The sequence below is a fragment of the Balaenoptera physalus genome (genome assembly GCF_965194825.1).
Source record: "Balaenoptera physalus genome assembly, chromosome: 7".
NCBI lineage: Eukaryota > Metazoa > Chordata > Mammalia > Artiodactyla > Balaenopteridae > Balaenoptera > Balaenoptera physalus.
The window spans coordinates 95,138,805-95,163,221 of NC_138886.1; the positions used below are offsets into that span (position 1 = coordinate 95,138,805).

Here is a 24,417-nt window from a genome sequence, read left to right on the forward strand (position 1 = left end):
TTGAAACTGGTTTTATGGTTAAGTAAAAATGTAAATACTGCACATGTAATTGAAAAGCCTGCATAATATTTTCTAACTGTTATATATATATCCTTAAAATCAAAGTTGGAAATAATTTATTCAAATCTCTATATCCTTATCACTTCATTTTATTTTATTTTATGCTTATTTGTCTCTTTTTCTCAGTTATTTTCTCCTCCCCTCTCTTCTTGCTTTCTGTTGAACAGACTGAAATCTACCCCCATCCCATTCCATTTTTCCTACTGGTTTGAAATGTGTATGTCTTATTACTCTTCTTTAAGTGGTCATCCTTAAAATTTTACAGTGCATTCTGCTGAACAATTTAACAAAGCCTAAAATTAAACAAAATAATGCAGGGACCTTAGAATGCTTTAAGTCTGGTAAGCCTTTTCCAACTATATTTTCAATTGTTCACTTAGATTTATCTTGTCTTCTTCCTTTGAATTCCATCAACTTCATAAAGATGTTGTTGTACAAACAGCTTTATTACTGTTCAAATATGTGATTATACCTGAGGACCTGCCATTTGTTTCTAGCTACTAGATTATAAGTACTCATAACTGCCCTCTGTAATAATTTTCTTTCTTGCTAAGTATATCCATTAACACTTCTTTAGTGAAGGTTAATTGGCCTTAAATGCTCTTTGATTTTCTATTTCTGTGAATGGCTTTATCTTACCTTCATTCTTAAAAGAGAAAGAAAGAGAAAGTCAATGAGTCTACAATTCTTGGTTGGTAATTATTCCCTCTCAGAACTTTAACAGTTCTTGTCTCTGATTTTGTTTGTTTATTTGTTATACTTATCTTTTATCTGCTTTTAACACCTCTTGATTCTGGTGTTCTACAGTTCCAATATAAAGTGTTGTTTTGGGTGGGAATTTATTTTCCTTTGTATCACTAGGGATTTGAGAGGTTTCCTGAATCTGAACATTGGTGACTCTCTTCAATTCTGGGCAATTCCCATAGATTATCTCTTAAGTATTTCTCTTTCCCACATGCTCTTCCTTCTAGAACTCAGATCAGATACAAAAATCAATCGCTTTACCCCATCCCCTAACCTGGCTTTCATATTTTCCATCTCTTCATCTCTCTGTGGTGCATGCTGGTTATTTATTTCAAATGTGTCTTCTAATTTGTTGAGTCTCTCTTCACCTGTGTCTAATCTGCTGTTTCAGCATTCACTAAATTCTTTATTTCAGTGATTACATTTTTCATTTCTCAATACTACTCTTTCTCAATTCTACTTGATCATTTTGATAGTCCCTTATTCTTTCCATTCTTCTAATCTTTTATTTCTTTATACATATAAAATAAATTTTATATCCTAAATCTATTTCAATATATACATTTATTTTGGTCTAATTCTGTAGTTTATTATTTCTGATGATTCTTCCTCTTGCATTTTATGTTTTTATTTTTATTGTGAGCATATGTTTCCTGGAAATGGATCTGTAAGAGCCTAGATGACTATATTCAACAGGAAGACAAGACATGGAGAGAAAGTGCCAGAAGTAGAGGGAGGGGTAACTGAAAGTCCTGATGGAAGAATGCCAGTGTAGCTAGATGGTGGTTGTAGTTTAGGGTCAGTTAAAGGAGGGACTAGGAACAGTAAGTGAAGGGAAGGGACCTTTCAAGGAATAAATGTGTGTGTGTGTGTGTGTGTGTGTGTGTGTGATGTCAGGGAAGATTCGAAAATCTTTACCCAGAAAAGCAAGATCATCAGGTAAGTGGTCTTTAGAAAGATTATTCTGGCAGCAGGATAGCAAATGGATCAGAAGGAGGTGAGGTAGAGACAGGAAAATCATGAAGACGACAATAGTAAATGCCAGAGATTTAGAGGGTTTGAATAAGTCAGTGATGGGATGACTGAAGAAAAGGGGACATGAGAAAATTCAAGAGATGGGGCTAAACCTAACCTTTCACAATCAAGCAGTAATGTTGTCTTTCCAAGGATCCACACCAAAGTTTTCATACCCATTCTAAGTGAGATGACATTCCAAAGCATACAAAATATGTTTGACTTGGACACTAACACTCATTTCACTATCATAAATGTCAAACAACCCATATTGATGGTCAGATACTATATGTCTTAGAAGACTTCATAAAAAACAGCCAGATAACAAGCAGTATATGTTTCAGCAGCATATTGTCTTAATCTGGGGAGTCCTTTTCAGCTAACGGAAAAATATATAAAACCGAAAGAAGTCAAAGTTGCTAGTGACAATTTAATCCAAATAGCTTAATCTGAAAAGCTTTATTGCTTAGAGAGATATAATATTACAGAAAGCTGAAACATATCAATGTACTGTTAGAGTTTCTAATTCTATGACATAAACTTATTTTTAAATATTCTTCTTTTGTAATATTGTCTTAATCTTGCAGTATTAGTGATAATACTTTGAATAATGGAAATACCCAGTATAAATGCCTTTCCCTAAAATTGCTTATCTGATTATTCTACCCAAAGTCATGGACCAAAGTCACATTTCTGATTTTACACTTGAGATCAACAGGAGCAATAGTAATGGCTAAAATTCACTGAGGACTTACTATGTTCCAGGCATTATTTATATATATTAATTAATTTAATCTTCATAACAAGTCTATGAGATGGGTTATAATTATTACTTATATTTTTGGAGACAAGGAAGCTGAGACACAGAAAGGATAAGCACATTACCCAGGGTCACACAGCTGGCATTCATCAGTGGAAGCAGAAACCTAATCCAAACATTCCTTTCATAACCACTCCACTCCACTGCCTATCTGAAAGTGTGACTCATTATGTTAGTACATCTTGTTGAATTTTATAGTTTTATGCTGTTTGAAGGAGTGCTGCTGGAATCATCTTCATTTCTCTACCTCCACTGGGCCCTTCTATGTAATTCTGAAAATACGAACGATCTTTGTTTGAAAAGAGAGGTAGTCTTTAAGTGATAGCATGTGCATTTTGTCATGCCTTTGAGCTAGCTAGTCATAAAACTTCTCAACGATAGTAACAGGTTTTGTTGACAATAATGGCTAGCCATAAACAGACTCAGAAATTCCTCACCCTAGACCAGGGGGTCAAGTCTGCAAGCACAATGGGAGCTTCCACTTGATGTTGCAGGTTACTGGACACAGAGTCCATGGTTCTCACTCCCAGAGGCAGCTGTGACCCAAATGAATTTAGCCTCATGGGTGTCAAGGAGACAACTGGACACCTACACTGAAGTGCAATGGCCACCTGTGCACCTGCAGGCCCTCTGCCCTGATGTGCAGTGAGCCTTTCCCACCTGGATTAGATGCTGCTTCAAGTTATCAGGTAGACACTATGAACCAGGCTTGTGGAGAATGCCAATTACACACTGCCCCCAGGCACCTCTGTTTCAGGCTCCTCCTGAATATGGAGCCTTGCTGAGATCAGACTTGATCAAGATCTCCCTAGATAACAGTCATCTTGCCTAATAATACCTGCCAGAAGGCCTCCTCTTTGCTGCTTGTTGGTCTTTGGTAGTTCCCCTGACACCTGGCCTTTTCAAGCTCTCCCTCAGGGCTTCCCAGCAACTTTTAGAACAGGCACCATGCTTTTTATCAAAGCCTTGGGTCAGAAATTATGTCAGGCATTTTCCTACTGGAAGAAAACAAAACACTCAAAATCAGCCAATGGATCCTTCCATGAACAAATCAGTTGGCTAGTAGAGAGCTCAGGGATAGTCACATAAAAATTCATTTTGATTAGGCCACCTAAAAAATGATTATAAAATACACAGGGGGATTCTGCAGATATTCTATATACTTGCAAGGTAGCATATTTAAAATAGATTAATTTCTCCATTTATTTGGTACTTACTGAGTACCATCAGCAAAGCACTGCAGGAACAAAGAAGCGTGATTCTGTTTTCAGGAAGTTTAAAATCTGATTAGGGAGGGAGACATGTAACCAAGCATCTGTTCTATGAAGCCAGTAAGAGCCTGAAAGCTAGTGCTTTTCATAATAGATGTTAAACTAATTACCTAAATGGATTGTGCATTTTGCTTTCTTGTCAAAGTGATGCAGTCAAAGCACCTGGTCAAGGATCAAGTTGTAATCACTTCCTGGCTCCACCACTGGTCATGAGGGCCAACCTTTCCTGTCACAGTAGCTGGATAAGAGCAGTCACAACACAGACAAAACAGTGGAAGTCAGATCTGGGGATCTTGCTGGATGTTTGGGGAAAGAGAATCATTCACCTTTTTACTTATCCAACAAATATGTATTGAGAACCCACTGTCTTCCAGGACCAGCCCTGTGCTCTGGGGATTAGGAAGTAGGAATAACAACAAAAAAGAAAGAGGAAGTCTCTGCTTTCTTGGAGCTTGAGTTGAGGGAATAAACAAATAAATACATGCTTAGTGCTTCAGGGTAATAAGGACCAAAGTCCAAATAGAGGAAAGCATTCTCTCTACCACTGTGATCAGGAAGGTCGACCTTGGACATGGAGCTACCAAGCAGATTCCTGCCTGAGCATCAAGCTGACACTGGGAAGACAGAGCGGAAACATGAAGAGAGGCTGATCCTGATGGCACAGCCTCATCTGGATCTAACCTTGCCTGAAATGCAATGATGTGAACCAACAATTCCCCGTTTTGTTGAAGTCACTTGCCAATACCCCAGTCCTTCACACTCCCATTTCTTATTACTCCACATAGAATCAAACAACCATTAAGTCCTGAAAGTGTTCTTTGTGTGCAGTGTCACGTTCTCATTCTCACTGCCATCCTCCCACTTCAGTCCCTCTTACACCTGGGACATGGAATAAGAGTGGAAGACCTCAGGGGGATGGATCCCACAGGAAGTAGTGAAGGAGGAAGGACACCTCTTTGGCTGGCCAAATCCACGCAAGTCAACCCAGGAAGTCATTCGGCATCACCTCCATCTAAGAAAATGGAAGAAGATGCTCATGAAGGCTCTGGGCATGTTGATGCTGGGGGTTGGCAAGGAGGCCTTGGGAGGGTGGGTAAGCCAGTCTCATCCCTAGGGAATTGGGATGGTGATTAAGATACAACATATGTCCTTATCATGCTCAAATGCGCAATAGCCTGCAGGATGTATCTCCCCACTCCTGCTTCACCTTGCAGCAATATTCATGAGGAAAAGGAACTTCCCCTAGGCAAACATGCAGCCTATCTTCCAACAAATGAATCCTATCACTTAGAAGAAGAACAAGTGAAATCAGTCCATAGCGATGCAAATCTCCCAAAGATCAGGTTTTCAGGTTTCTTAAAATAGATCAGTAGTTCATCATGACAAAAGAATAGTAAATAATTATGATCCAAAATTTATTCTTATAAACGGGAAAATCAATATTATGTTTGTTAACCTTGTACCATAGTTCAAAATAGATCATTTGACTTACCTCTAATAGGTAATTGACTCTGAGATCTGTCAATTCTACTGTGTTCTATGCCAGAAAAAATATTTTTCAGAAATGTTCCTTGTCACTTTAAGAAAGCAAAAAGTAATTTGGCGTTTGCTCCCTTAAACTCCCTTATACTTACCTTAACTAAACTCTAGTCAACATATCCTCTTTCAGTCCCCCAATTTTTTTAACCCCTCGCAATGACGGCATGGTTCACACCATAGAAAAGGATGTGCTCTGAAATGTCAAGGCTCACAGGTTTTCTTATCAGAACTTCCGTGAATCGAGACTTCCCTGGTGGAGTAGTGGTTAAGAGTCCGCCTGCCAATACAGGGAACACGGGTTCGATCCCTAGTCCAGGAAGATCCCACATGCCGCGGAGCAACTAAGCCCACGCACCACAACTACTGAAGCCCTTGCGCCTAGAGCCCAGGCTCTGAAACAAGAGAAGGCACCTCAATGAGAAGTCCGCGCACCACAACAAAGAGTAACCCACGCTGGTCGCAACTAGAGAAAGCCCGTAGCCTCAGTGCCGCAATGAAGACCCAACACAGCCAAAACTTAATTAATTAATTAATTAATTAAAAAAAGAAAACTTCCATGAATTAACACAACGTTGCAGAGAAGCCTAAGAATCACAGACACACAGCAGCTAGCCAGCTTGATGACATTACACAGCTATATTTTTCTTTTTATGTTGTATTATTATACTTTTAGTGTATAGCAATGTCCTTATTCTCAAGTCTCTAATCATCAAAGACACAGCAAACGTAAAGCTATATGACAAATCCTTAATTTTGATAATCTCCAAACATTTGAACAGATGTCTATAGAAACATATTATTTTTCTTACATCAGCCAAATCTGAGACATTAAAATAGTTAACAGTTCTTAAAATATTTTCTTCCATAATAGTTTATATTAAAATTACTTTCTTTGACCTGAATCAAATTACTGAATTATTTTCGCATGCTAATCAGATTCCCTTTATTATATCTACTCGCCTTTAAATCAAAATCCTACCAGCCATTCCTTAGAACTGTGTTAACAGGAACCAGGACCTGGGAAGGCCTCAGAGGCAGGTTAAGTGCTGCTGGTTCTAACGGTGGCTGCATAGCAATATCCTAGAACACAAAACACCTCCGACACGTGAAGGCAATCGTTTCAACTGGGGCTCAACTGGGTCAGGGCAGATGTCTTTGTATTTCCTGATTGCTCACATGCTCAGAAATCCAAAGTGGAGAATATCCGTTCTGCATGGTAACAAGTAAGAAATAGCTCAATCCCACGTAACTGGATCGTCACCTAATCCAATCTGAGCCTCTCTTACAACTATTGACAGTGGTTTTTAATTCCTTCAGCAGGTCTCTCTACCCAACCAGCCTCCCCTAAGACACACAAACATACGTACACACACATGGTTCATTCTGCCACTTCTCCCACCAATTCACCACTCCGAGGAAGAGTGTATTTAGCTTAACTTTATCAAGCTCTTTGGCTGCCTGAGGATTTATAAATGTTAAAATAAAAACTAATGACAACCTTGAGAACTGCAGGTGGCACCTGGTCTTATGTCTCAAGGCAGCAGGTCGCTCCTGCATCATCCAAGCAGCAATGTCACTGCTTGCTCCTAAGCTCCAGAGAAACCCTCTGTTGGGTCTCGAACACCCCAAGTAATGAGATGCTACTGAAACGATCATGTGGGGACCCTAGGTCTATGCCACAGCGTTCAGTGGCTTCTGAGGTTATCGAAACTGCCACTGATTCCAAACAAGGTTCACCAGCCCCTTCCTCCCACAGTGGTCCAGTGAACACGTGGCATAAAAATTCCTTCTCCACAGGTGACAGCCACTAAGGCCAGAGATGGAACCACAGGTGATACAACTTAGGAACACATAAATTTAAATATCTGATACACCATTTACCATATCCCTAAAATGACTCATCCGAAAGGATCATATTTGCCAGTTTCAAAAACAAACTTTTTTCAAGTTTCTCTCCATGAGTTAGCTATAACTAGCACATCCTCCATGAGTATCTTTTCCTGATGTACTACTGAGTAAAAACTTAATAAAAGCCATAGCCTAGATAAAATATATCATTTTTTCATTTGTGATTAACAGCCTTGGAGGGAGGTTTTTTTATAAACTGGTCCATTAAACGGCATATATTTAAATAAAAATTATATAGTTTCTAACTTTAAACTACTCAAAATTGCAAGTACTTTATGTTTCAATTCTATTTCAAATCAGTACACTGAAAATACCCATTACCTGGAAACTAAGGAGAATATTTTTACTTTTTATGGCGAGCCAGACTCCCTATATTACTATTGAAAAGTAAAGTTTCTAATGAACCAGAAAGGAAATTTATTGTAAAGCAACACTCAAACTAAGCACATGTATTATCACACAAGGTTATGTGTACACCTACCAGACATGTGCAATCTCTATGTCAAAGCATTATTTTCAAAAAGTTAAAAACACAACACGTACAAATATAGAACAAATGCATGCCAAAGAATCATAAACTCATTAATGACTAATCCAGTAAAAGAGCATTTTGAGAAACTAGGAATTTACAGGCATTTATAGAAGAACATTAGAATGAGATTGCTAGGTTACAAAAAAACTGATCAATGTCTGAATCACTTTGCTGTACAACTGAAACTAACACAATATTGTAAATCAGCTATACTCCAATATAAAATTAAATTAAATTTTAAAAAATCAAAACAAAGGAAAGGTGAAGAAAATGTGTAGATCTAATCTTGCACATTTCTGTAAGTGATGATTCAAACCCCACAAATCACGCACGCGCATATATGTATGTGTCTGCAGAGTTCACACCAAACACAAAAGAGAACTTGAAATCAGCACACGTCACAAATAAAAGACAAGAAATCAACTTCCGATGTTCAGAAGTGTGTGGACCCTCATATGTGTAAGTGCAGACAGGCTGCCTAGGAAAGTAGATTCTAAGTGAAACTACACCCTTGGCAGTTCCTGACCAAAGTCTTCTGTTTTCCTGCTCACCTGGGAGCAGTCTGTGCACTCAGGATTCCCTACCGAGAAGAGGAAGGATCAACTCACCCCACCCGAATGAAATCCTTTCTCAATGCTCTCCATAGATCAAAACATGACTCCATTCATTTTTCTTCTTTATTCAGCAGTTTTCTCCCTGTAAATTATTTCTGCGTGTTTTATCTAAATCTGGGAATACATTTAACTTTACTCTTGTAATGGGAACAGATTTATCATTAAATCCTCTGAAAGAATACTGTGAATCAAATAGAATAGTATTTCTATTAGGAGTCATTTTTCCCATAAGCCCCCAGGCAACAAATCCTGAAGAACAATTATGGAGAGACAGACTGCAGGGAGAAGAGCTGTCACATGTGTGATAAAAAACACACTGCACGATGTCTTTGCAGGTTATCTCTGATGAGCTATGTTCCCTATAACTAGCCCTTGGAAGCCCTGGTTTTAACTACCAAAGGATTATGCATCTAATTCCATAAATCTCAGCTAGAGAATAGTCAGCCTCATATTGTTACCCGAAAAACTAGGTTCGCCTCTTGGTGGGTGTCGAGCCAAAAGACACAACCAAGACAAAGAGTGAGAGAAGGAAGGATTTGTTACTTGCAGCAAGTAAGTAGAACACCAGGGATCTTTCCCAAAGCAGTGTCTCCCCAAACAGCAAAACTGGGGAAGTTTGAAGCTAAGGGTACATGTATATTCATGAAAGGACTTGGGAGGTAGGCAGAGCCCAGGCTTTAGTTGATTGAAATCCGGAGGATCAGAAAAGGTCAACGCCATCATCCCTTAGGTTCCGTTTGACCTGGTGCTTGAGTGCTTCAGGCTAATCTTTACCATGGAAACAGAACTGGAAGTCTTTACAATTGATACATTATTACTAGTGCTACTTCTCTTGCCTGTTAACAGTCAGCATTCTTGTTTTCCCTTAAGATCCTTAATTACTGAGACCTGTTCAAGGGCAAGCACTCTGGCCAGGCTTAGATCACAAAATGGCTTGTACTAAATGAATAGGTGTTCTCTTATGTCCAGAAAGCCATGCCTGGTTTTCTTTCTCCATAGACCCCCTACCTTATCTGCTTATAATATTTCTTTCCAATTCAGCCCATTTCAACCCAGGAGGACTTTTGGGGACTAACAAACACTGGTATCTAAGATAGAACAAACCACAACTAAGAACTTGAAGTATAAAAGCAATACTGCATGGTATTTCCAAAAGTGCTTAATAAACATTTCACAGGATTGCGCATAAACAACACACTTTTCCTGACATTCTGGCACAAGTAGAATCAGAGAGGCTTAACGTTAAAATGAAGTGCAGAGTCAGCTGTCCAGCATTCTACCCAATTCAAGCACCACAGTCTCCAATATCATCTTGCACACATGTCCACTGATGGCAGCAGCTGAGGTGCTTACATATAGAGAAAAGGGAGATTCTAGAACTTCCTTCTATCATATCACAAAGAAGGATAAATTCACAGAATCAACTACATGAGTGTCCAGGAAAAAAAATTCTTTTTTTTTTTTAAACTTTTTAAATTGAGATATATTATACCCTTTAAACAAAATTTCTAATTTTATGAAAGGCATAAAAGGTCACAATTTTTCTTTACTTCTTTGGGGTAGGAAGAGGGAGGCAGAGTTGAGTGTATCCTTGAAAGTCCTTTTCTAATTTAAAATTAAAATCAACATCTGATCTTGACCAAAGAATTTTTCTATTGAGGTATAATTGACATAGAACACTATATTAGTTTCAGGTGTACAATTCAATGATTTGACATTTGTGTGTATTGCAAAATGAACATCACAGTAAGTCTGGTTACCATCAATCACCATACACAGTCACAGATTTTTTTCTTTCTTCTTGTGATGAGAACTTTTAAGATTTACTTGCAGCAACTTGTAAATATGCAATACAGTATTAATAACTATATTCACCATGCTATACATTACATCCCTGTGGCTTATTTATTTTATAACTGGAAATTTGTACCTTTTGAACCCCCTTCACTCATGTCACCTACTTCCCACCCCCATCCCCATCCCCCCAGTCTGGCAACCAACTATCTCTTCTCTGTATTTATGAGCTCCTTTTTTTTCTTTTTAAGATTACTCATATAAGTGAGACCATAGGTTATCTTTCTCTAACTTATTTCACTTAGCATAATGCTCTCGAAGTCCCTCCATGTTGTCACAAATGGCAAAATTTCCTTTTTCTTAATGGCTCAATAGTATTCCAGTGTGTGTATCACATTTTTTTAGCCATTCACCCATCAATGAACACTGAAGTTGTTCCCATGTCTCAACTCTTGTAAATAATTCTGTAAGAAACATGGGTGTGCATATATCTTTTGGAGTTAGTGTTTTCATTTTCTTTGTACAAATACACAGAAGTGAAATTGCTGGATCATATGGTAGTCCCAGTTTTGATCTTTTGAGGAAACTCCATGCTATTTTCCATACTGTCTGTACCAATTTACATTCTCACCAAGAGTGCACAAGTGTCTCCTTCTCTCCACATCCTTGGCAACACTTGTTATTTCTTATCTTTTGATGCTAATCATACAAACAGGTGTGAAGTGATATCTCATTGTGGTTTCGATTTGCATTTCCCTGATGATTAGTGACGTTGAGCATCTTTTCCTATACCTGTTGGTCAACTGTATGTGTTCTTTGGAAAAATGTCTATTCAGATCCTTTGCCCATTTTTAATTAGATTGTTTGTTTGCTATTGAGTTGTGCGAGATCTTTATATATATTAGCTATTAGCCCATTATCAGATACATGATTTGCAAATATTTCTCCCATTCAATTGGTTGCCTTTTCATTTTGTTGATGGTTTCCTTTACTGTACAAAAGCTTTTTAGTTTGATGTAGTCTCACTTGTTTATTTTTACTTTTATTGCCTTTGCTTTTGGTGTCATATCCAAAAAATCATGGCCATGACCAATGTCCAGGAGCTTACCGTATATGTTTTCTTCTAGGAGTTTTATGGTTTCAGGTCTTAAATTCAAGTCTTTATTCCATTTTGAGTTAATTTTTGGATGGTGTAAGGTAATAATCTAGTTTTATTCTTTTGCATGTGGCTGTCCAGTTTTGCCAACACCATTTGTTGAACAGACTGTCCTTTCCCCATTGTATATTCTTGGCTCCTTTGTGATCAATTAAGTGACCATATATGTGTGCGTTTATTTCTGAGCTCTCTATTCTGCTCCATTCATCCATGTGCCTGTTTTTATACCAATACCATACCATAGTTTTGTAATATAACTTAAAATCAGGAAGCATGATGCTTCCAGCTTTGTTCTCTCTGAAGATTGCTTTGGTTATTCAGGGTGTTTTGTGGTTCCTTACACATTTTAGGATTTTTTTGCTCTGTTTCTGTGTAAAATGCCATTGGAATTTTGATAGGGATTGAATTGAATCTGTAGATTGCTTCTGGTAGTATGGACAGTTTAACAATATTAATTCTTCTAACCTATGAGCCACAGAATATCTTTCCATTTATTTGTGTCTTCTTCAGTTACTTTCATCAGTGTCTTATAGTTTTCAATGTACAGGTCTTTCACCTCCATGGTTAAATTTATTCATAGGTATTTTATTCTTTTGATGCAATTGTAAGTGGTGTTGTTTTATTACTAGCATATAGAAATGCAACCAATTTTTGTATATTGATTTTGTATTCTGAAACATTACTAAAGTTGTTTATTAGTTCTAACAGTGTTTTTTTGGTGGAGTCTACAGTTTTCGATATATAATATCATGTCATCTGCAAATATTGACAATTTTACTTCTTCCTTTCCAGCTGGGTGTTGCTGATTTCTTTTTTTTTTTTTGCCTAATTACTCTGACTAGGATTTCCAATACTATGTTGAATAAAAGTGGCGAGAGTGGGCATCTTTCTCTTATTCCTGATCTTAGAGGAAAAGCTCAGAGTATGACATCAGCTATGGGCTTCTCATATACGGCCTTTATTGTGTTATAACCAATTTGATTTTATTGCACAGAATTGAATCTAAATTCAACCATAAGCATTTTAATGATTATCATTAAAAGTCTTTTTCAATTGAAAACAAGACTGAGAACTTGTAATAGTGCTGGATAATTAAAAAAATACACCCTTAAGAATTAAGTTTATTCCATAATTCCAGTGATATTTTTTTAGGCTGAAGTACTGATGAATGAAGTACTCCAATGTAGAGGAATCTTGAAAATACTCTGAGTGAAATTAGTCAGTCATAAGGAACCAAATATTATATAAGCCCATTGATATGAAATGTCAGAAAGGACAAACCTATAGAGACAGAAAGTAGATGAGTGTTTGCTTGGGGCTGTGGGAGATGGGAGACTTGTAGGCTAGAAAAAGAAAGATTTCTTTTTTTGGAAATTGATAAAATTTCCAAAATTTTTTTTATCAATAAAATGGATAAAATAGATTGTGGAGATGAATGCACAACTCTGAGAATATACAAAAAAAAAAATTGAATTGGACACTTTAAGTAGGTGAATTGTACAGTAGGTGAATTATATCTCAAAGCTGTTTTTAAAAAGGAATACAGAAACTCTAGAAAAACATTGAATCCATTGACATCTACTTTACCACACTATTCCAAATAGAAATGTAACTGAAAAATGGGAGTTAAAAAACATAAGCAGCAATATCCGTTATTTACTGCCATAATAATGCTGTGAATCAACCAGAAACCTCAGTGGCAGACACCACTTTACTGAGCTCAGGGGTCTCAAGACTACACTCTTGGCTCAGCAGGTGTTCTGGTCTCCTGCGCACCTGCCTTTGGGAGGCTGTTGTCCGCTGATGGAGAATGGCCCCATCTGAGATGACTGGACTTGTGTATCATTGCGCAGTAAACAAATCCAGGCACCTCTCACCGCGGTGGCACAGAACTAAGAGAAGAAGCAGAAAAATACAAGTCTGTTCTGATCTTCGTGTGTCACATCAGCTGGCATTCCATTGACCGAAGTAAATCTCATAACCTAACTCGGGATCAAGGGTCAGGAGAACAGATTCTGCCTCTTCAGTAAAAGGAGCTGAAAAGCCATGTGGCAAAGAGGGTGAATCCAGGAGCGTGAAGAATGAGGACCATTTAGACCTCAGTCTCTGCCCAGCACAGGGTATTTGTGATGGAAGAAAACTGAGCAGAAATTAAATATTTGCCATCTGGCAGCTTCACTTTCTCACCATTTTCACTTAAAATTGTATCAGAGGGCTTCCCTGGTGGTGCAGTGGTTGAGAATCTGCCTGCTAATGCAGGGAACACGGGTTCGAGCCCTGGTCTGGGAAGATCCCACATGCTGCCCAGCAACTAGGCCCGTGAGCCACAACTACTGAGCCTGCGCGTCTGGAGCCTGTGCTCCGCAACAAGAGAGGCCGCGATAGTGAGAGGCCCGCGCACCGCGATGAAGAGTGGCCCCCACTTGCCGCAACTAGAGAAAGCCCTCGCACAGAAACGAAGACCCAACATAGCAATCAATCAATCAATCAATCAATCAATTAAAACAAAAAAAGACTCCTCATTTCCTCCTCTTCCCCTTTAAAAAAGAAAAAAAATTGTATCAGAAACTTTGAAATATCTTTCTGTTTCATCTTGATTTAAATAATAGAAACATTTAACATTTTTGTAATTTAGCTCAAATAATGGCTGCATAATTCAAGTAGATTCAAAAGCAAATAGAATCTAACTTATAATAGCAAGTTTTGATATAAATGCCACTGGATGATACTGTGAGTATGTGACATGAGCTGGATGACTTGCTTTTTAATTATAGGAACTTTTAGCTTTTCCAAAGATAACTACTTTTTAAAATGCTTTTCTAGATGTTCTTGTCTTATCACAGAAATACATTCTTATATGTACATGTATAATTCGCATAGAGAAGTGTTAATAACAACTCCCTACACACACACACACACACACACACACACACACACACACACTTCCATTGCTCTATTGTTATGTCATTGACATAACTGATGAAAACTAGTTTCCTTCATGTCCATACACACATTTATAGGATTAGGTTCATTTTCCTTGTATTGTAATTACAATATGATGTTATTCCTCAGCTTGAACTAGATTAAAATTTTGCATTTGTATTTTTCATTTCCATATGGAAAATGAAATCTTATTTTTGCCTGTCAGTCTAAAACCACTTTGAATCGTAAATTGGTCTCCTATGGTAAACCTTTAAGACCTCTTTTTTTTGTTGCTGTAACCTTTTCTACATGGTGGACTTTATTAGCTACATAAGTTAAATAACAAATGCCCACCTTATTGAGCTGGGTATGCTTTAACCCACAGGCACAAATCAAAAGAAAGAAATGATTATAACATTAGAGTTAAAAAACAAAAAGCTTTGGTTGATTTTTTTGTAAAGAATGGTTGAAAAGGAACCTAAAGTCGTTCCTTTATTTGAAGGCTTAAGTAATTGTACCTACCAGGTAATAGACGAGAGGGAGGCCTCTCACTTACCACCCCCTTTTGTGTGTTTCAATTACTGGGAAGGTTAATGGTGCTGAACAGCTGAGGTATGAAGGCACCTTTCATTATCTTCCCCATCAGAAGTCCCCAGAGCCCGTTCACCTTCCCTCGTGTTTATGGGAAAAGACACAGTGTTCTCTCACAGCCCAGAGTACATGAGAACCAACTTCTCACAGCCTAGCAGATCTTTGCCAACATTTTGTGGAAAATAATTCTGCCCCTTTCAGAGCCAGCGTGCAATGTAATTTGAACTCAAATACCAACATCATTTAGAATGACTGAAATAATACCTTGATCTTGTGACTTGTATAGTCTCATTCTTCTAAATTTTAACTTTAATGATGCTTATTTATTAAGCAAGTACAGAGTATATGGGCAGAATTTTTCTTTGAATATTTTATATTGAATGAATTGAAATAATTGGGATGTTAAAGGACTAGGGGATGATAATGAACATGTATGCACTGAAGCATTTACTCTGTACTAGGTAGGTTCTCTTCTGTATCATATCCCTTTAAGACCCCTCTTCTCTGAATATCGTCCTCCATGTTGACTCCATCAGGATTCACTTACCTAGAAACAATAGGTAACCTGTGACCAGGGCAGATGTTCAGGGAATGGAAAGGAAATTACGGCTCCACCAAACCTCTCTTGCACAAGTACAGATGTGTTTGTATTTAGCCTGAGACAAAAACTTTGTTCCTTTTCCTTCATTATTGTTCCTAACATGCAACAAAGGCAATTGTAGGAAAGGCAGTGTGGCCCTAAATTCCCCCTCAGCTGATCTTGAAGAACTTCAGACATTTTCCAAAGAAGATTTTGATCTAGGGAAGGACATCAAGCTCCAAATTAAGGTGGAATATGTGGGAAAAAGGTCACTGGGATAGGGTTGCCAGGTAAAATACACCATGTCCAGATAAATTTGAATTTCATATAAATATATAGTTTGGGAGACATACTTACAATCAACAAATATAAATCTGGCAACCTAACATTGCACTGCATGGTATAGATGGCAGATGATTTTAAAAAGGAGGGTCATGGGGATATAAAAAAAGAATGTGAAACTCAGAGTTTTTTCTAGGGTAAGGGTCAACAAACTGGCATGAGGTCCAAATCTGCTTTGTTCCTGTCTAAACAATGTTTCATTGAAACACTGCCACACCCATTCATTAAGTACAGTCCAAGGCTGCTTTCACTCTGCAGTGGCAGCGTTCAGTAGTTGCAGGCCCACAGAGCCTAAATATTTACTATCTGGCCCTTTAACCAAATAATAAAAAATAAAAAGTCCCAGTTAAACTGCTAAAATTACAATTGTCATTCTAAATACTCACTATTGCCCCTCTCTGATGAAAGGCTTCTTTCCATAGGCATGCCTGATATTATAAAGCTGAAAATATGTAGGCTTTTAAATAAGTAATATTATTCTACTCAATGGATTTAAACATAAGGCAATATTGTCACTTCAAGAAAAATAAAAAGAGCTTTGAGAATTTTTTCCATATGTCCACATTTGTGTTTCACAACTCCAGACCACCTAATGCAAACTTTCATTTCTCAGCAAAATGAAGCAGAGACTATTACAAAAGACTCAGCGATGTCAAATCCAGCCACCAGTTAGATTTTCCAATTTTCAGTACAACATTTCCTGCCAGATGTGGCTCAATGTGGCTTAAAGAAGCAATTGTTTAATTCTCATGTGGAGAACTGTTGTTCTGGAAGAATGAGAGCATTATAGGATTAATCTCCAAGTAGTAAGAAGAAAAGCTAGGTTTACAAACTCTGTATGACTCTGTATGTGCCAGTGAGTAGCTGGAAGTAAGCGTTCTATTGGAAGATAGGATTTTGTTCCTCAGGAAACCAACACACTCCTGGGACCCTGGGTTGAAGCCATTTGATGGGTGGATAGCATGAGAAAGGTCTGGCAACCAAAGTCACCCCATGCTGCTGATGCAGACAGCTGGCAGAGACAAGATAAAGTTCACACAGTCACTTGAGGCTTTAAAACCTAGTCTGCAAACGAAAAGTAGAGAAGAAAATTCTATTTCTAATCTACCAGTGAAAGATGTGCATTTCATTTTCAGATTATGAAAGTATCGAAGGAGAAAGGCTGTGCTGTCATGAGTGACAGTGCTTCGGCCGCCAGGACGCCAATCAGAGGCTCAGTGATAAGTGAGAGTGAGCCCAGACTACTGCCAACGCCATGGCCAGAGACCGAAGAACACACGGGGAGGGGTTTCCTACTTGTGGATGGTAAATAACCCTGCATACAAATCCTCCAAGCCACGATCTGGGTAGTGTATTAGAGCAAAGAAGTAACAAAGAAAACAGGCAGGTTGACATTGAGCAGAGAGGACCAAATCAGTTTCAATAGACTTGAGGCTCTGTGGACCTAGGGAAGGAGAGGGTACAGAGCCCAACAGGATAGGAGACAAGGAAGGCGTTGGAGCTCTGCTCCTCACCAGAGCTCTCTAAATCTCAGTATCCACATTTTTAAAAAAATTTATTTATGTTTATTTATTTTATTTTTGGTTGCCTTGGGCTCGTGGGCTTTCTCTAGCTGCGGCAAGCGGGAGCTACTCTTTCTTGCGGTGCGCAGGCTTCTCATTGCGGTGGCTTCTCTTGTTGCAGAGCACGGGATCTAGGCGCGGGCTTCAGTAGTTGTAGCTTGCAGGCTTAGCTGCTCCGCAGCATGTGAGATCTTCCCAGACCAGGGCTCGAACCCGTGTCCCCTGCATTGGCAAGCGGATTCTTAACCACTGCGCCACCAGGGAAGCCCTCAGTATCCACATTTTTAATATGAGAATAAAATCACGTGTATTTTATAAAAACACTTCCTGGAAAATGATCATGGCTAGAAATATCATGAGACTTCAATAAATGGCTTATATTTATAATTACTAACAGAAATAAATACAAGAATCTAATAAGAATATGTTTTATAACCTAATGCATTTTGGATCACTCATTTCTATCCCAAAGATTCAATCTATACCATCGTGGTCTCTAAGCCGTAGTTTATATTATGTTTGCCGCGAGTTGCTGTGACCAAATGTTACTGTTTTTAGTCCTATAGTTCCTGTAGTTTCTTGTTGCAGTGTTACAAACTAATGTTTCCCAAAAGTAATTTTTGTATGAATAAACAAAAGTGAGAAGCACTCCTATGAAGCCCTTATTAAATATTAAAGGATAAACAGTTCTAATTTAAAAATAAAAGAATTATAATTTTAAGTGCAAATTTGACTAATTGTGCTTTTCAAAAGCTACTGTCAAATATTTTTCACAACAGTAAATCTTAAGTTATGATAAAAAAATTCCTTGTGAAATCACACCTGACAAAATGAACCCTAATTAAGTATAATATATCTTATCTAAACACATTCTTAAATAATTATTTCAATTTAAAATAAAGAAATTGGGCTTCCCTGGTGGCGCAGTGGTTGAGAATCTGCCTGCCAATGCAGGGGACACGGGTTTGAGCCCTGGTCTGGGAAGATCCCACCTGCCACGGAGCAACTCGGCCCGTGAGCCACAATTACTGAGCCTGCGCGTCTGGAGCCTGTGCTCCGCAACAAGAGAGGCCGCGATGGTGAGAGGCCCGCGCACTGCGATGAAGAGTGGCCGCCGCTCGCCGCAACTAGAGAAAGCCCTCGCACAGAAACGAAGACTCAACACAGTCATAAATAAATAAATAAATAAATAAAAGAACGTGAATTTCTAAAATAAAAATAAACAAATAAAATAAAATAAAGAAATTATCAGATTGAGTTGGAATTTGTCAGTTGGTTATCTCTCCATGAAGCACCGCTAAGTTTTTTAAACCTCCATCAGCGAGTGAGAACACCACCTTGGCAGAATCTTAGCAGTTATCAGAAGCAGGAGTTGTGGGAACATATTACAAGATTAGGGGTCTGAACTCCAATGGTTTAAGGTGGATTTTCAAGATGGGAATCTGACTGGGTTTGGGCAAAACTCATGACATAATAGTTTTGATTTTGTGCTACAAAGGCAACTCAGTAGAGAAAAGATCGTCTGTTCAACAAATAGTCCTGGAGCAATTTGATCCTTGTGTAAACAAAAAATAAATTTTCATTCATATCTCACACTTTATACAAAAGTTAGCTCAAAATGGATTGTAGACCTAATTGTAAAACCTAAAATTATACAACTTTTACAAGAAAACATAGGAGAAAATCTTTGTGACCTTGGGTTAGGCAAATATTTCTTTGATATGACACTAAAATCACAATACATAAAAGAAAAAATCAATAAACTGGACTTCATCATGATAAAAATGTCTGCTCTTTGAAAAAAGCATTCACAGTTAAGAAAATCGAAATAGGAGCCATGGACTGGAGAAAATACTTGTAAGTAACATATTTGATAAAGAACTTGTATCTATAAAGAACATATAAAGAACTCTTAAAACCCAATAATAAGATTTGAACAAACCAAGAGGAGATTGAAGTAGTGATCAAAAATATCCCAACAAAAAAGTCCAGAACCAGATGACTTCACTGGTAAATTCTACCAAACATTCAAAGAAGAATTAAAACCAATCCTTTTCAAAATTTTCCAAAAAATGGAAGTGGAAACACTTTGAAACTCATTTTAGGCGGCCAGCATTACCCTGATACCAAAACCAGAAAAGGATGCCAAAAAAATAAAATCAATAAATGGCTCATATAATGACTAATAAAAATAAATACAAGAATCTAATAAGAACATGTTTTATAACCTAATCATTTTGGATCACCCATTTCTTTCCCAAAGATTTAATCCCTGATGAACAGTAAACATAGATGCAAAAATCCTCAACAAGACATTAGCAAACAAGATTCTACAGTAATTAATAGAATCACATACCTGAGCAACTGGGATTTATTCTAGGGATGCAAGGATTGTTCAATAGCCACAAATCAATCAATGTGACACACTGCATTAACAAAATGAAGGATAAAAATCATATGACCATCTCAATAGATGCAGAAAAAAAGCACTTGACAAAATTCAACATTCATTTAAGAAAAACTCTCAACAAAATGGGTATAGAGGGACTATACCTCAACATAATAAAGGGCTTATATAACAAGTCCACAGCTAACATCATACACCATGGTGGAAAGCTGAAAGATTTTCCTTTGAGATCAGGATCAAGACAAGGATGCCCACACTTTTATTAACCAAGGAGGTGAAAGACCTGTACACTGAAAACTATGACATTAATGAAAGAAGTTGAAGAGGAAACAAAGAAAAAGATATTTTGTGCTCATGGGTTGGGAAAATTAATATTGTTAAAATGTCCATACTACTCAAAGCAATCTACAGGTTCAGTGCAATCTTCATCAAAATTTCAATGGTATTTTTCACATACATAGAACAAAAAATTCTAAAATTTGTATGGAATCACAAAAGACCCCAAATAGCCAAACCAGTCTTGAGATAGAAGAACAAAGCTGGAGGCATCATGCTCCTTGATTTCAAATTATATTACAAAGCTCTAGTAATCAAAACTATGATATATATTGGTATAAAAAAAAGATACATTGATTAATGGAACAAAATAGAGAGACCAGGAATAAACCCACATGTATATGGTAAATTAATTTGTAACAAAGGAGCCAAGAATATACAATGGGGAAAGGACAGTCTTTTTAATAAATGGTGTTGGGGAAACTGGACAACCACATGTAAAAGAATAAAACAAGACCAGTGTCTTCCGCCATACACAGAAATTAACACGAAACAGATTAAAGACTTGAATGTAAGCCCTGAAACCAGGCTTCCATAAAACTCCCAGATGAAAACATAAAAAAAATCCTTCTTCACAAGGATCTTGGCAATGATTTTTTTGGATATGACACCTAAAGCACAAGCAACAAAATAAAAAACAAACAAGTGAGTCTATATCAAATTAAAAAGCTTCTGAGCACCAAAGGAAATAATAAACAAAATGAAAAGGCAACGTATGGAATGGGAAAAAATATTTGTGAACCACACATTTGATTAGGAGTTAATATCCAAAATATGTAAGGAACTCATGCAACTGAATAGCAGAAAAGTCAAATAATCCAATTAAAAAATGAACAAAGAATCTGAAAAGTCATTTTTCCAAAGAAGGTATTCAAATGGCCAACAGGTAGCACATAAAAGATGCTCAATATCACTAATTACTGGGAAATGGGAATCAAAACCACAAGGAGATATCACTTTACACCTGTTAGTATGGCTATCACCAAAAACATAAGAGATAAGCATTGGCAAGAATGTGGAATAAAGGGAACCCCTCTGCACTCTTGGTGGGAAAGTAAATTGGTATAGCCATTGTGAAAAGCAGTATGAGGTTACTCAAAAATTAAAACTGGAACTCTCATGTGATCCAGCAATTCCACTTCTGGGTTTTTAGACAAAGAAAATAAAAACAATAACTCGAAAAGATATATGCACCCCCCCCATGTTCATTGCAGCATTATTTACTATAGCCAAGATATGGAAACAAAGTATCCACTGATGAATGAATGTATAAAAAAAAATGTGTATATACACAATGAAATACTATTCAGTCATAAAAAAAGAAAGAAATCTTGACATTTGAGATAACATGGATGGACCTTGAGGGCATTATGCTAAGAAAAATATGTCAGATAGAGAAAGACAAATACCATATGATCTTACCTATATGTGGAATCTAAGGAAAACAGAAACAAACAAATAAACAAAACAAGGTTATAGATTTAGAGAACAAATTAGTGGTTGCCAGAGGTGGGGGATGGTGGTATGCATGAAATAGGTAAAGGGGATCAAAAGGTACAAACTTGCAGTTATAAAATAAATAAGTCATTAGAATGTCAACTACAGCACTGAGACTATAGTTAATAATACTGTATAGCATATTTGAAAGTTGCTAAGAGTGTAAATCTTAAAAGTTGTCAATACAAGAAAAAACAATTTTGTAACTATGTATGGTGATGGGTGTTAACTAGAATTATTGCAATGATCATTTTGCAATATATACAAATTTTGAATCATTATGTGTACACCTGAGACTAATATAATGTTGTGTGTCATTATACTTTAATTTTTTAAACTAATAATACAAATTTAAAAACCCACCTTTTGAAAAAGTGGCCAAAAATTTTGAATAGACACTTTACCAAAGATATATGTAACGCAATTTAGCACATAAAAAGCTATTCTATATGATAGTCATTAGGGAAATGCAAACAAAAGTCACAATGGTATTCTTCTACACACCTATTAGATGGCTAAAATTATAAAGATTAATGATAGCAAATGTTTTATTTATAATGCCTAAGCTGGAAACAACACAAATATTTATCAGTAAGTGAAAGGATAAACAAATTGTGGTAAATCCATATAGTACAATAGTCGATAATAAAAATAAATACATTATAGATAAGTGCAAGAATGTGGATTAATTACATGATAGTTATGCAGTGGAAGAAACCAGGCAAAAAACAATATATACTGTATGACTCTATTTATATAAAATTCTATATGCAAATTAACCTGACGTCTAATGGCATCATGTCTAATGGTCAGTTGATGGGAAGAGCAAAGAGGGGTGGGAGGGCAAGTTTATAAAGGAACAATAAAAATCTTTGGGGACGGCTTCCCTGGTGGTGCAGTGGTTGAGAATCTGCCTGCCAATGCAGGGAACATGGGTTCGAGCCCTGGTCTGGGAAGATCCCACATGCCGCGGAGCAACTGGGCCCGTGAGCCACAACTACTGAGCCTGCGCGTCTGGAGCCTGTGCTCCGCAACAAGAGAGGCCACGATAATAAGAGGCCCGCGCACCGCGATGAAGAGTGGCCCCCACTTGCCGCAACTGGAGAAAGCCCTCGCACAGAAACGAAGACCCAACACAGCCAAAAATAAATAAGTTTTAAAAAAAAATGCCACCTCAAAATATGCCACTTTGGCATAAATATGGTTTTGAGCTGAAAACAGTTGAAAATCAGCAGATGCAGGAAGAAATCTTCCCTCCCCTTTTCTCCCTAAAAGCAGGGCATGAATTTTCCCTGAGACCGGGGCCCCCTCTCACGAACCAGGAAGAAGAGAGTGACTCTTGTCACCAAAGGTGGAGAATGGGCACTGAGGTGAGTCTACATAAACAAACCTTATGAAAATAGCGCTTATCTCCCATCAGTTTCCCCATATATTTCCTACTCACTTTCCTCCAAACCCCCTTTCCTTTCTTAAAAATGGAATATAAGCCCCCAAGTCTAACTACTTCTTTGAGTTTTACTTCCTTCCTGTTGGACTCTTTCACACAGAAAATATTAATTAAAATAATTTATGTTTTTTCTTCCATTATTCTGTCGTTTGTCAGTTTACTTTGCAGGCCCCTACGAATAAACCTAAGAGGGTAGAGGAAAGAAATTTCCTCTCAGACATCAGCAATGAATGGGAAAAAATGTTTTAGTGGTGACATGGGAATGAACTTTGGAGTTGGTCAAATCATCACAATGGTCACATCAGTCATCTATGCTGAGCAACCCTCCCTTGGTATTCTTGTCCTGCCTCTATTTCACATGGTATCTGGTAGCACTGCAGTGCCCAGGAATGTAATGAGCTCTCTCCAAGGTGAGGCCTATATGCAGATATTATTTTATAAACTATTTCCAGAATCTTGTTCAAGGTAAAACCATACAATTCATGTTCTAAGTTCGAAGGCAGCTCAGCTCACAGAGAAGACCTTTGAGAAAGCACAACATGCTTATGGGTCTCTGGCATGGTATCAATGTCAGCCTCTAGACTGTGTCAAAAGCAATTCTGCACTCCCTCGTATTGGCCAAACATGGGTAAAATACCTCTTCTGGTGCTTCCTTCTCTCTGATGATGTAGCTACCTGGGAGCCTGTAAGAACTCACTAATACTATGCTTTCTAAGAGCAGTTTCTGCTCTCACTCAAAACTGTCCCCCACATGGTATAGTTTTTCTTTAATCATGTGGATAGCTTCAAGATTAGTGTTTTGGTTTTTGGTATTTTTTACAATGGGATAACTTGAAAATATATCTGAGAATACCCTTCCCAGTAATTCTAGTCTCCTTGACATCAGTAAAATACGGAAGAGAAAATCCTTTGTAAAATGGTGTTAAGGAAAATTATCCAAAAGCCTGAAAAAAACTAAAGGGACTTTTGCCTGTTCTTTCTTAGTTATGCTAGGGTTTGATTATCAGGCCTGCCTGCGGATTATCTGAATCTCTAGGCATGTACCTTTGCATCTTTGTTTAACTTGTTATTTACTATTGATAAAGGTATGGTGTAATTCTGAAGGGGTTGATGTTAATTTGTACCTTGATTTCTGTCAGATAGCAATACAAATAATGTCTGTTCAGTAGGGATGCAAATGATTCCTTTCTGATGGAAAATACAATTTCCAAAATTCAGAATGTTAGCTGATTTTCCCTACAGAACATGAGCTATTTTTTATCTAAAATCAGTAATCCTATT

The 24,417-nt window shown here is 37.5% G+C and overlaps 1 protein-coding gene across 8 annotated transcripts in view; it reads right to left on the minus strand.

The window, feature by feature from the left end:
• LOC309664467 (contactin-associated protein-like 3) overlaps positions 1-24,417 on the minus strand; it is a 124,150-nt gene that overhangs the window by 82,171 nt on the left and 17,562 nt on the right. For 4 of the 8 annotated variants that reach the window (XM_082469946.1, XM_082469945.1, XM_082469947.1 and 1 more), the window contains exon 1: positions 19,806-20,615. The exons of 1 other annotated variant lie outside the window; for it this stretch is intronic. In XM_082469946.1, the coding sequence (XP_082326072.1) occupies positions 19,806-19,881 (76 nt within the window). In that variant the 5' untranslated portion in view covers positions 19,882-20,615. Of the gene's footprint in view, positions 1-4,861; positions 4,980-19,805; positions 20,616-24,417 lie in introns of those variants that run through there. 3 more of the 8 variants (XM_082469949.1, XM_082469944.1, XR_014265765.1) reach the window with 2 other exon arrangements.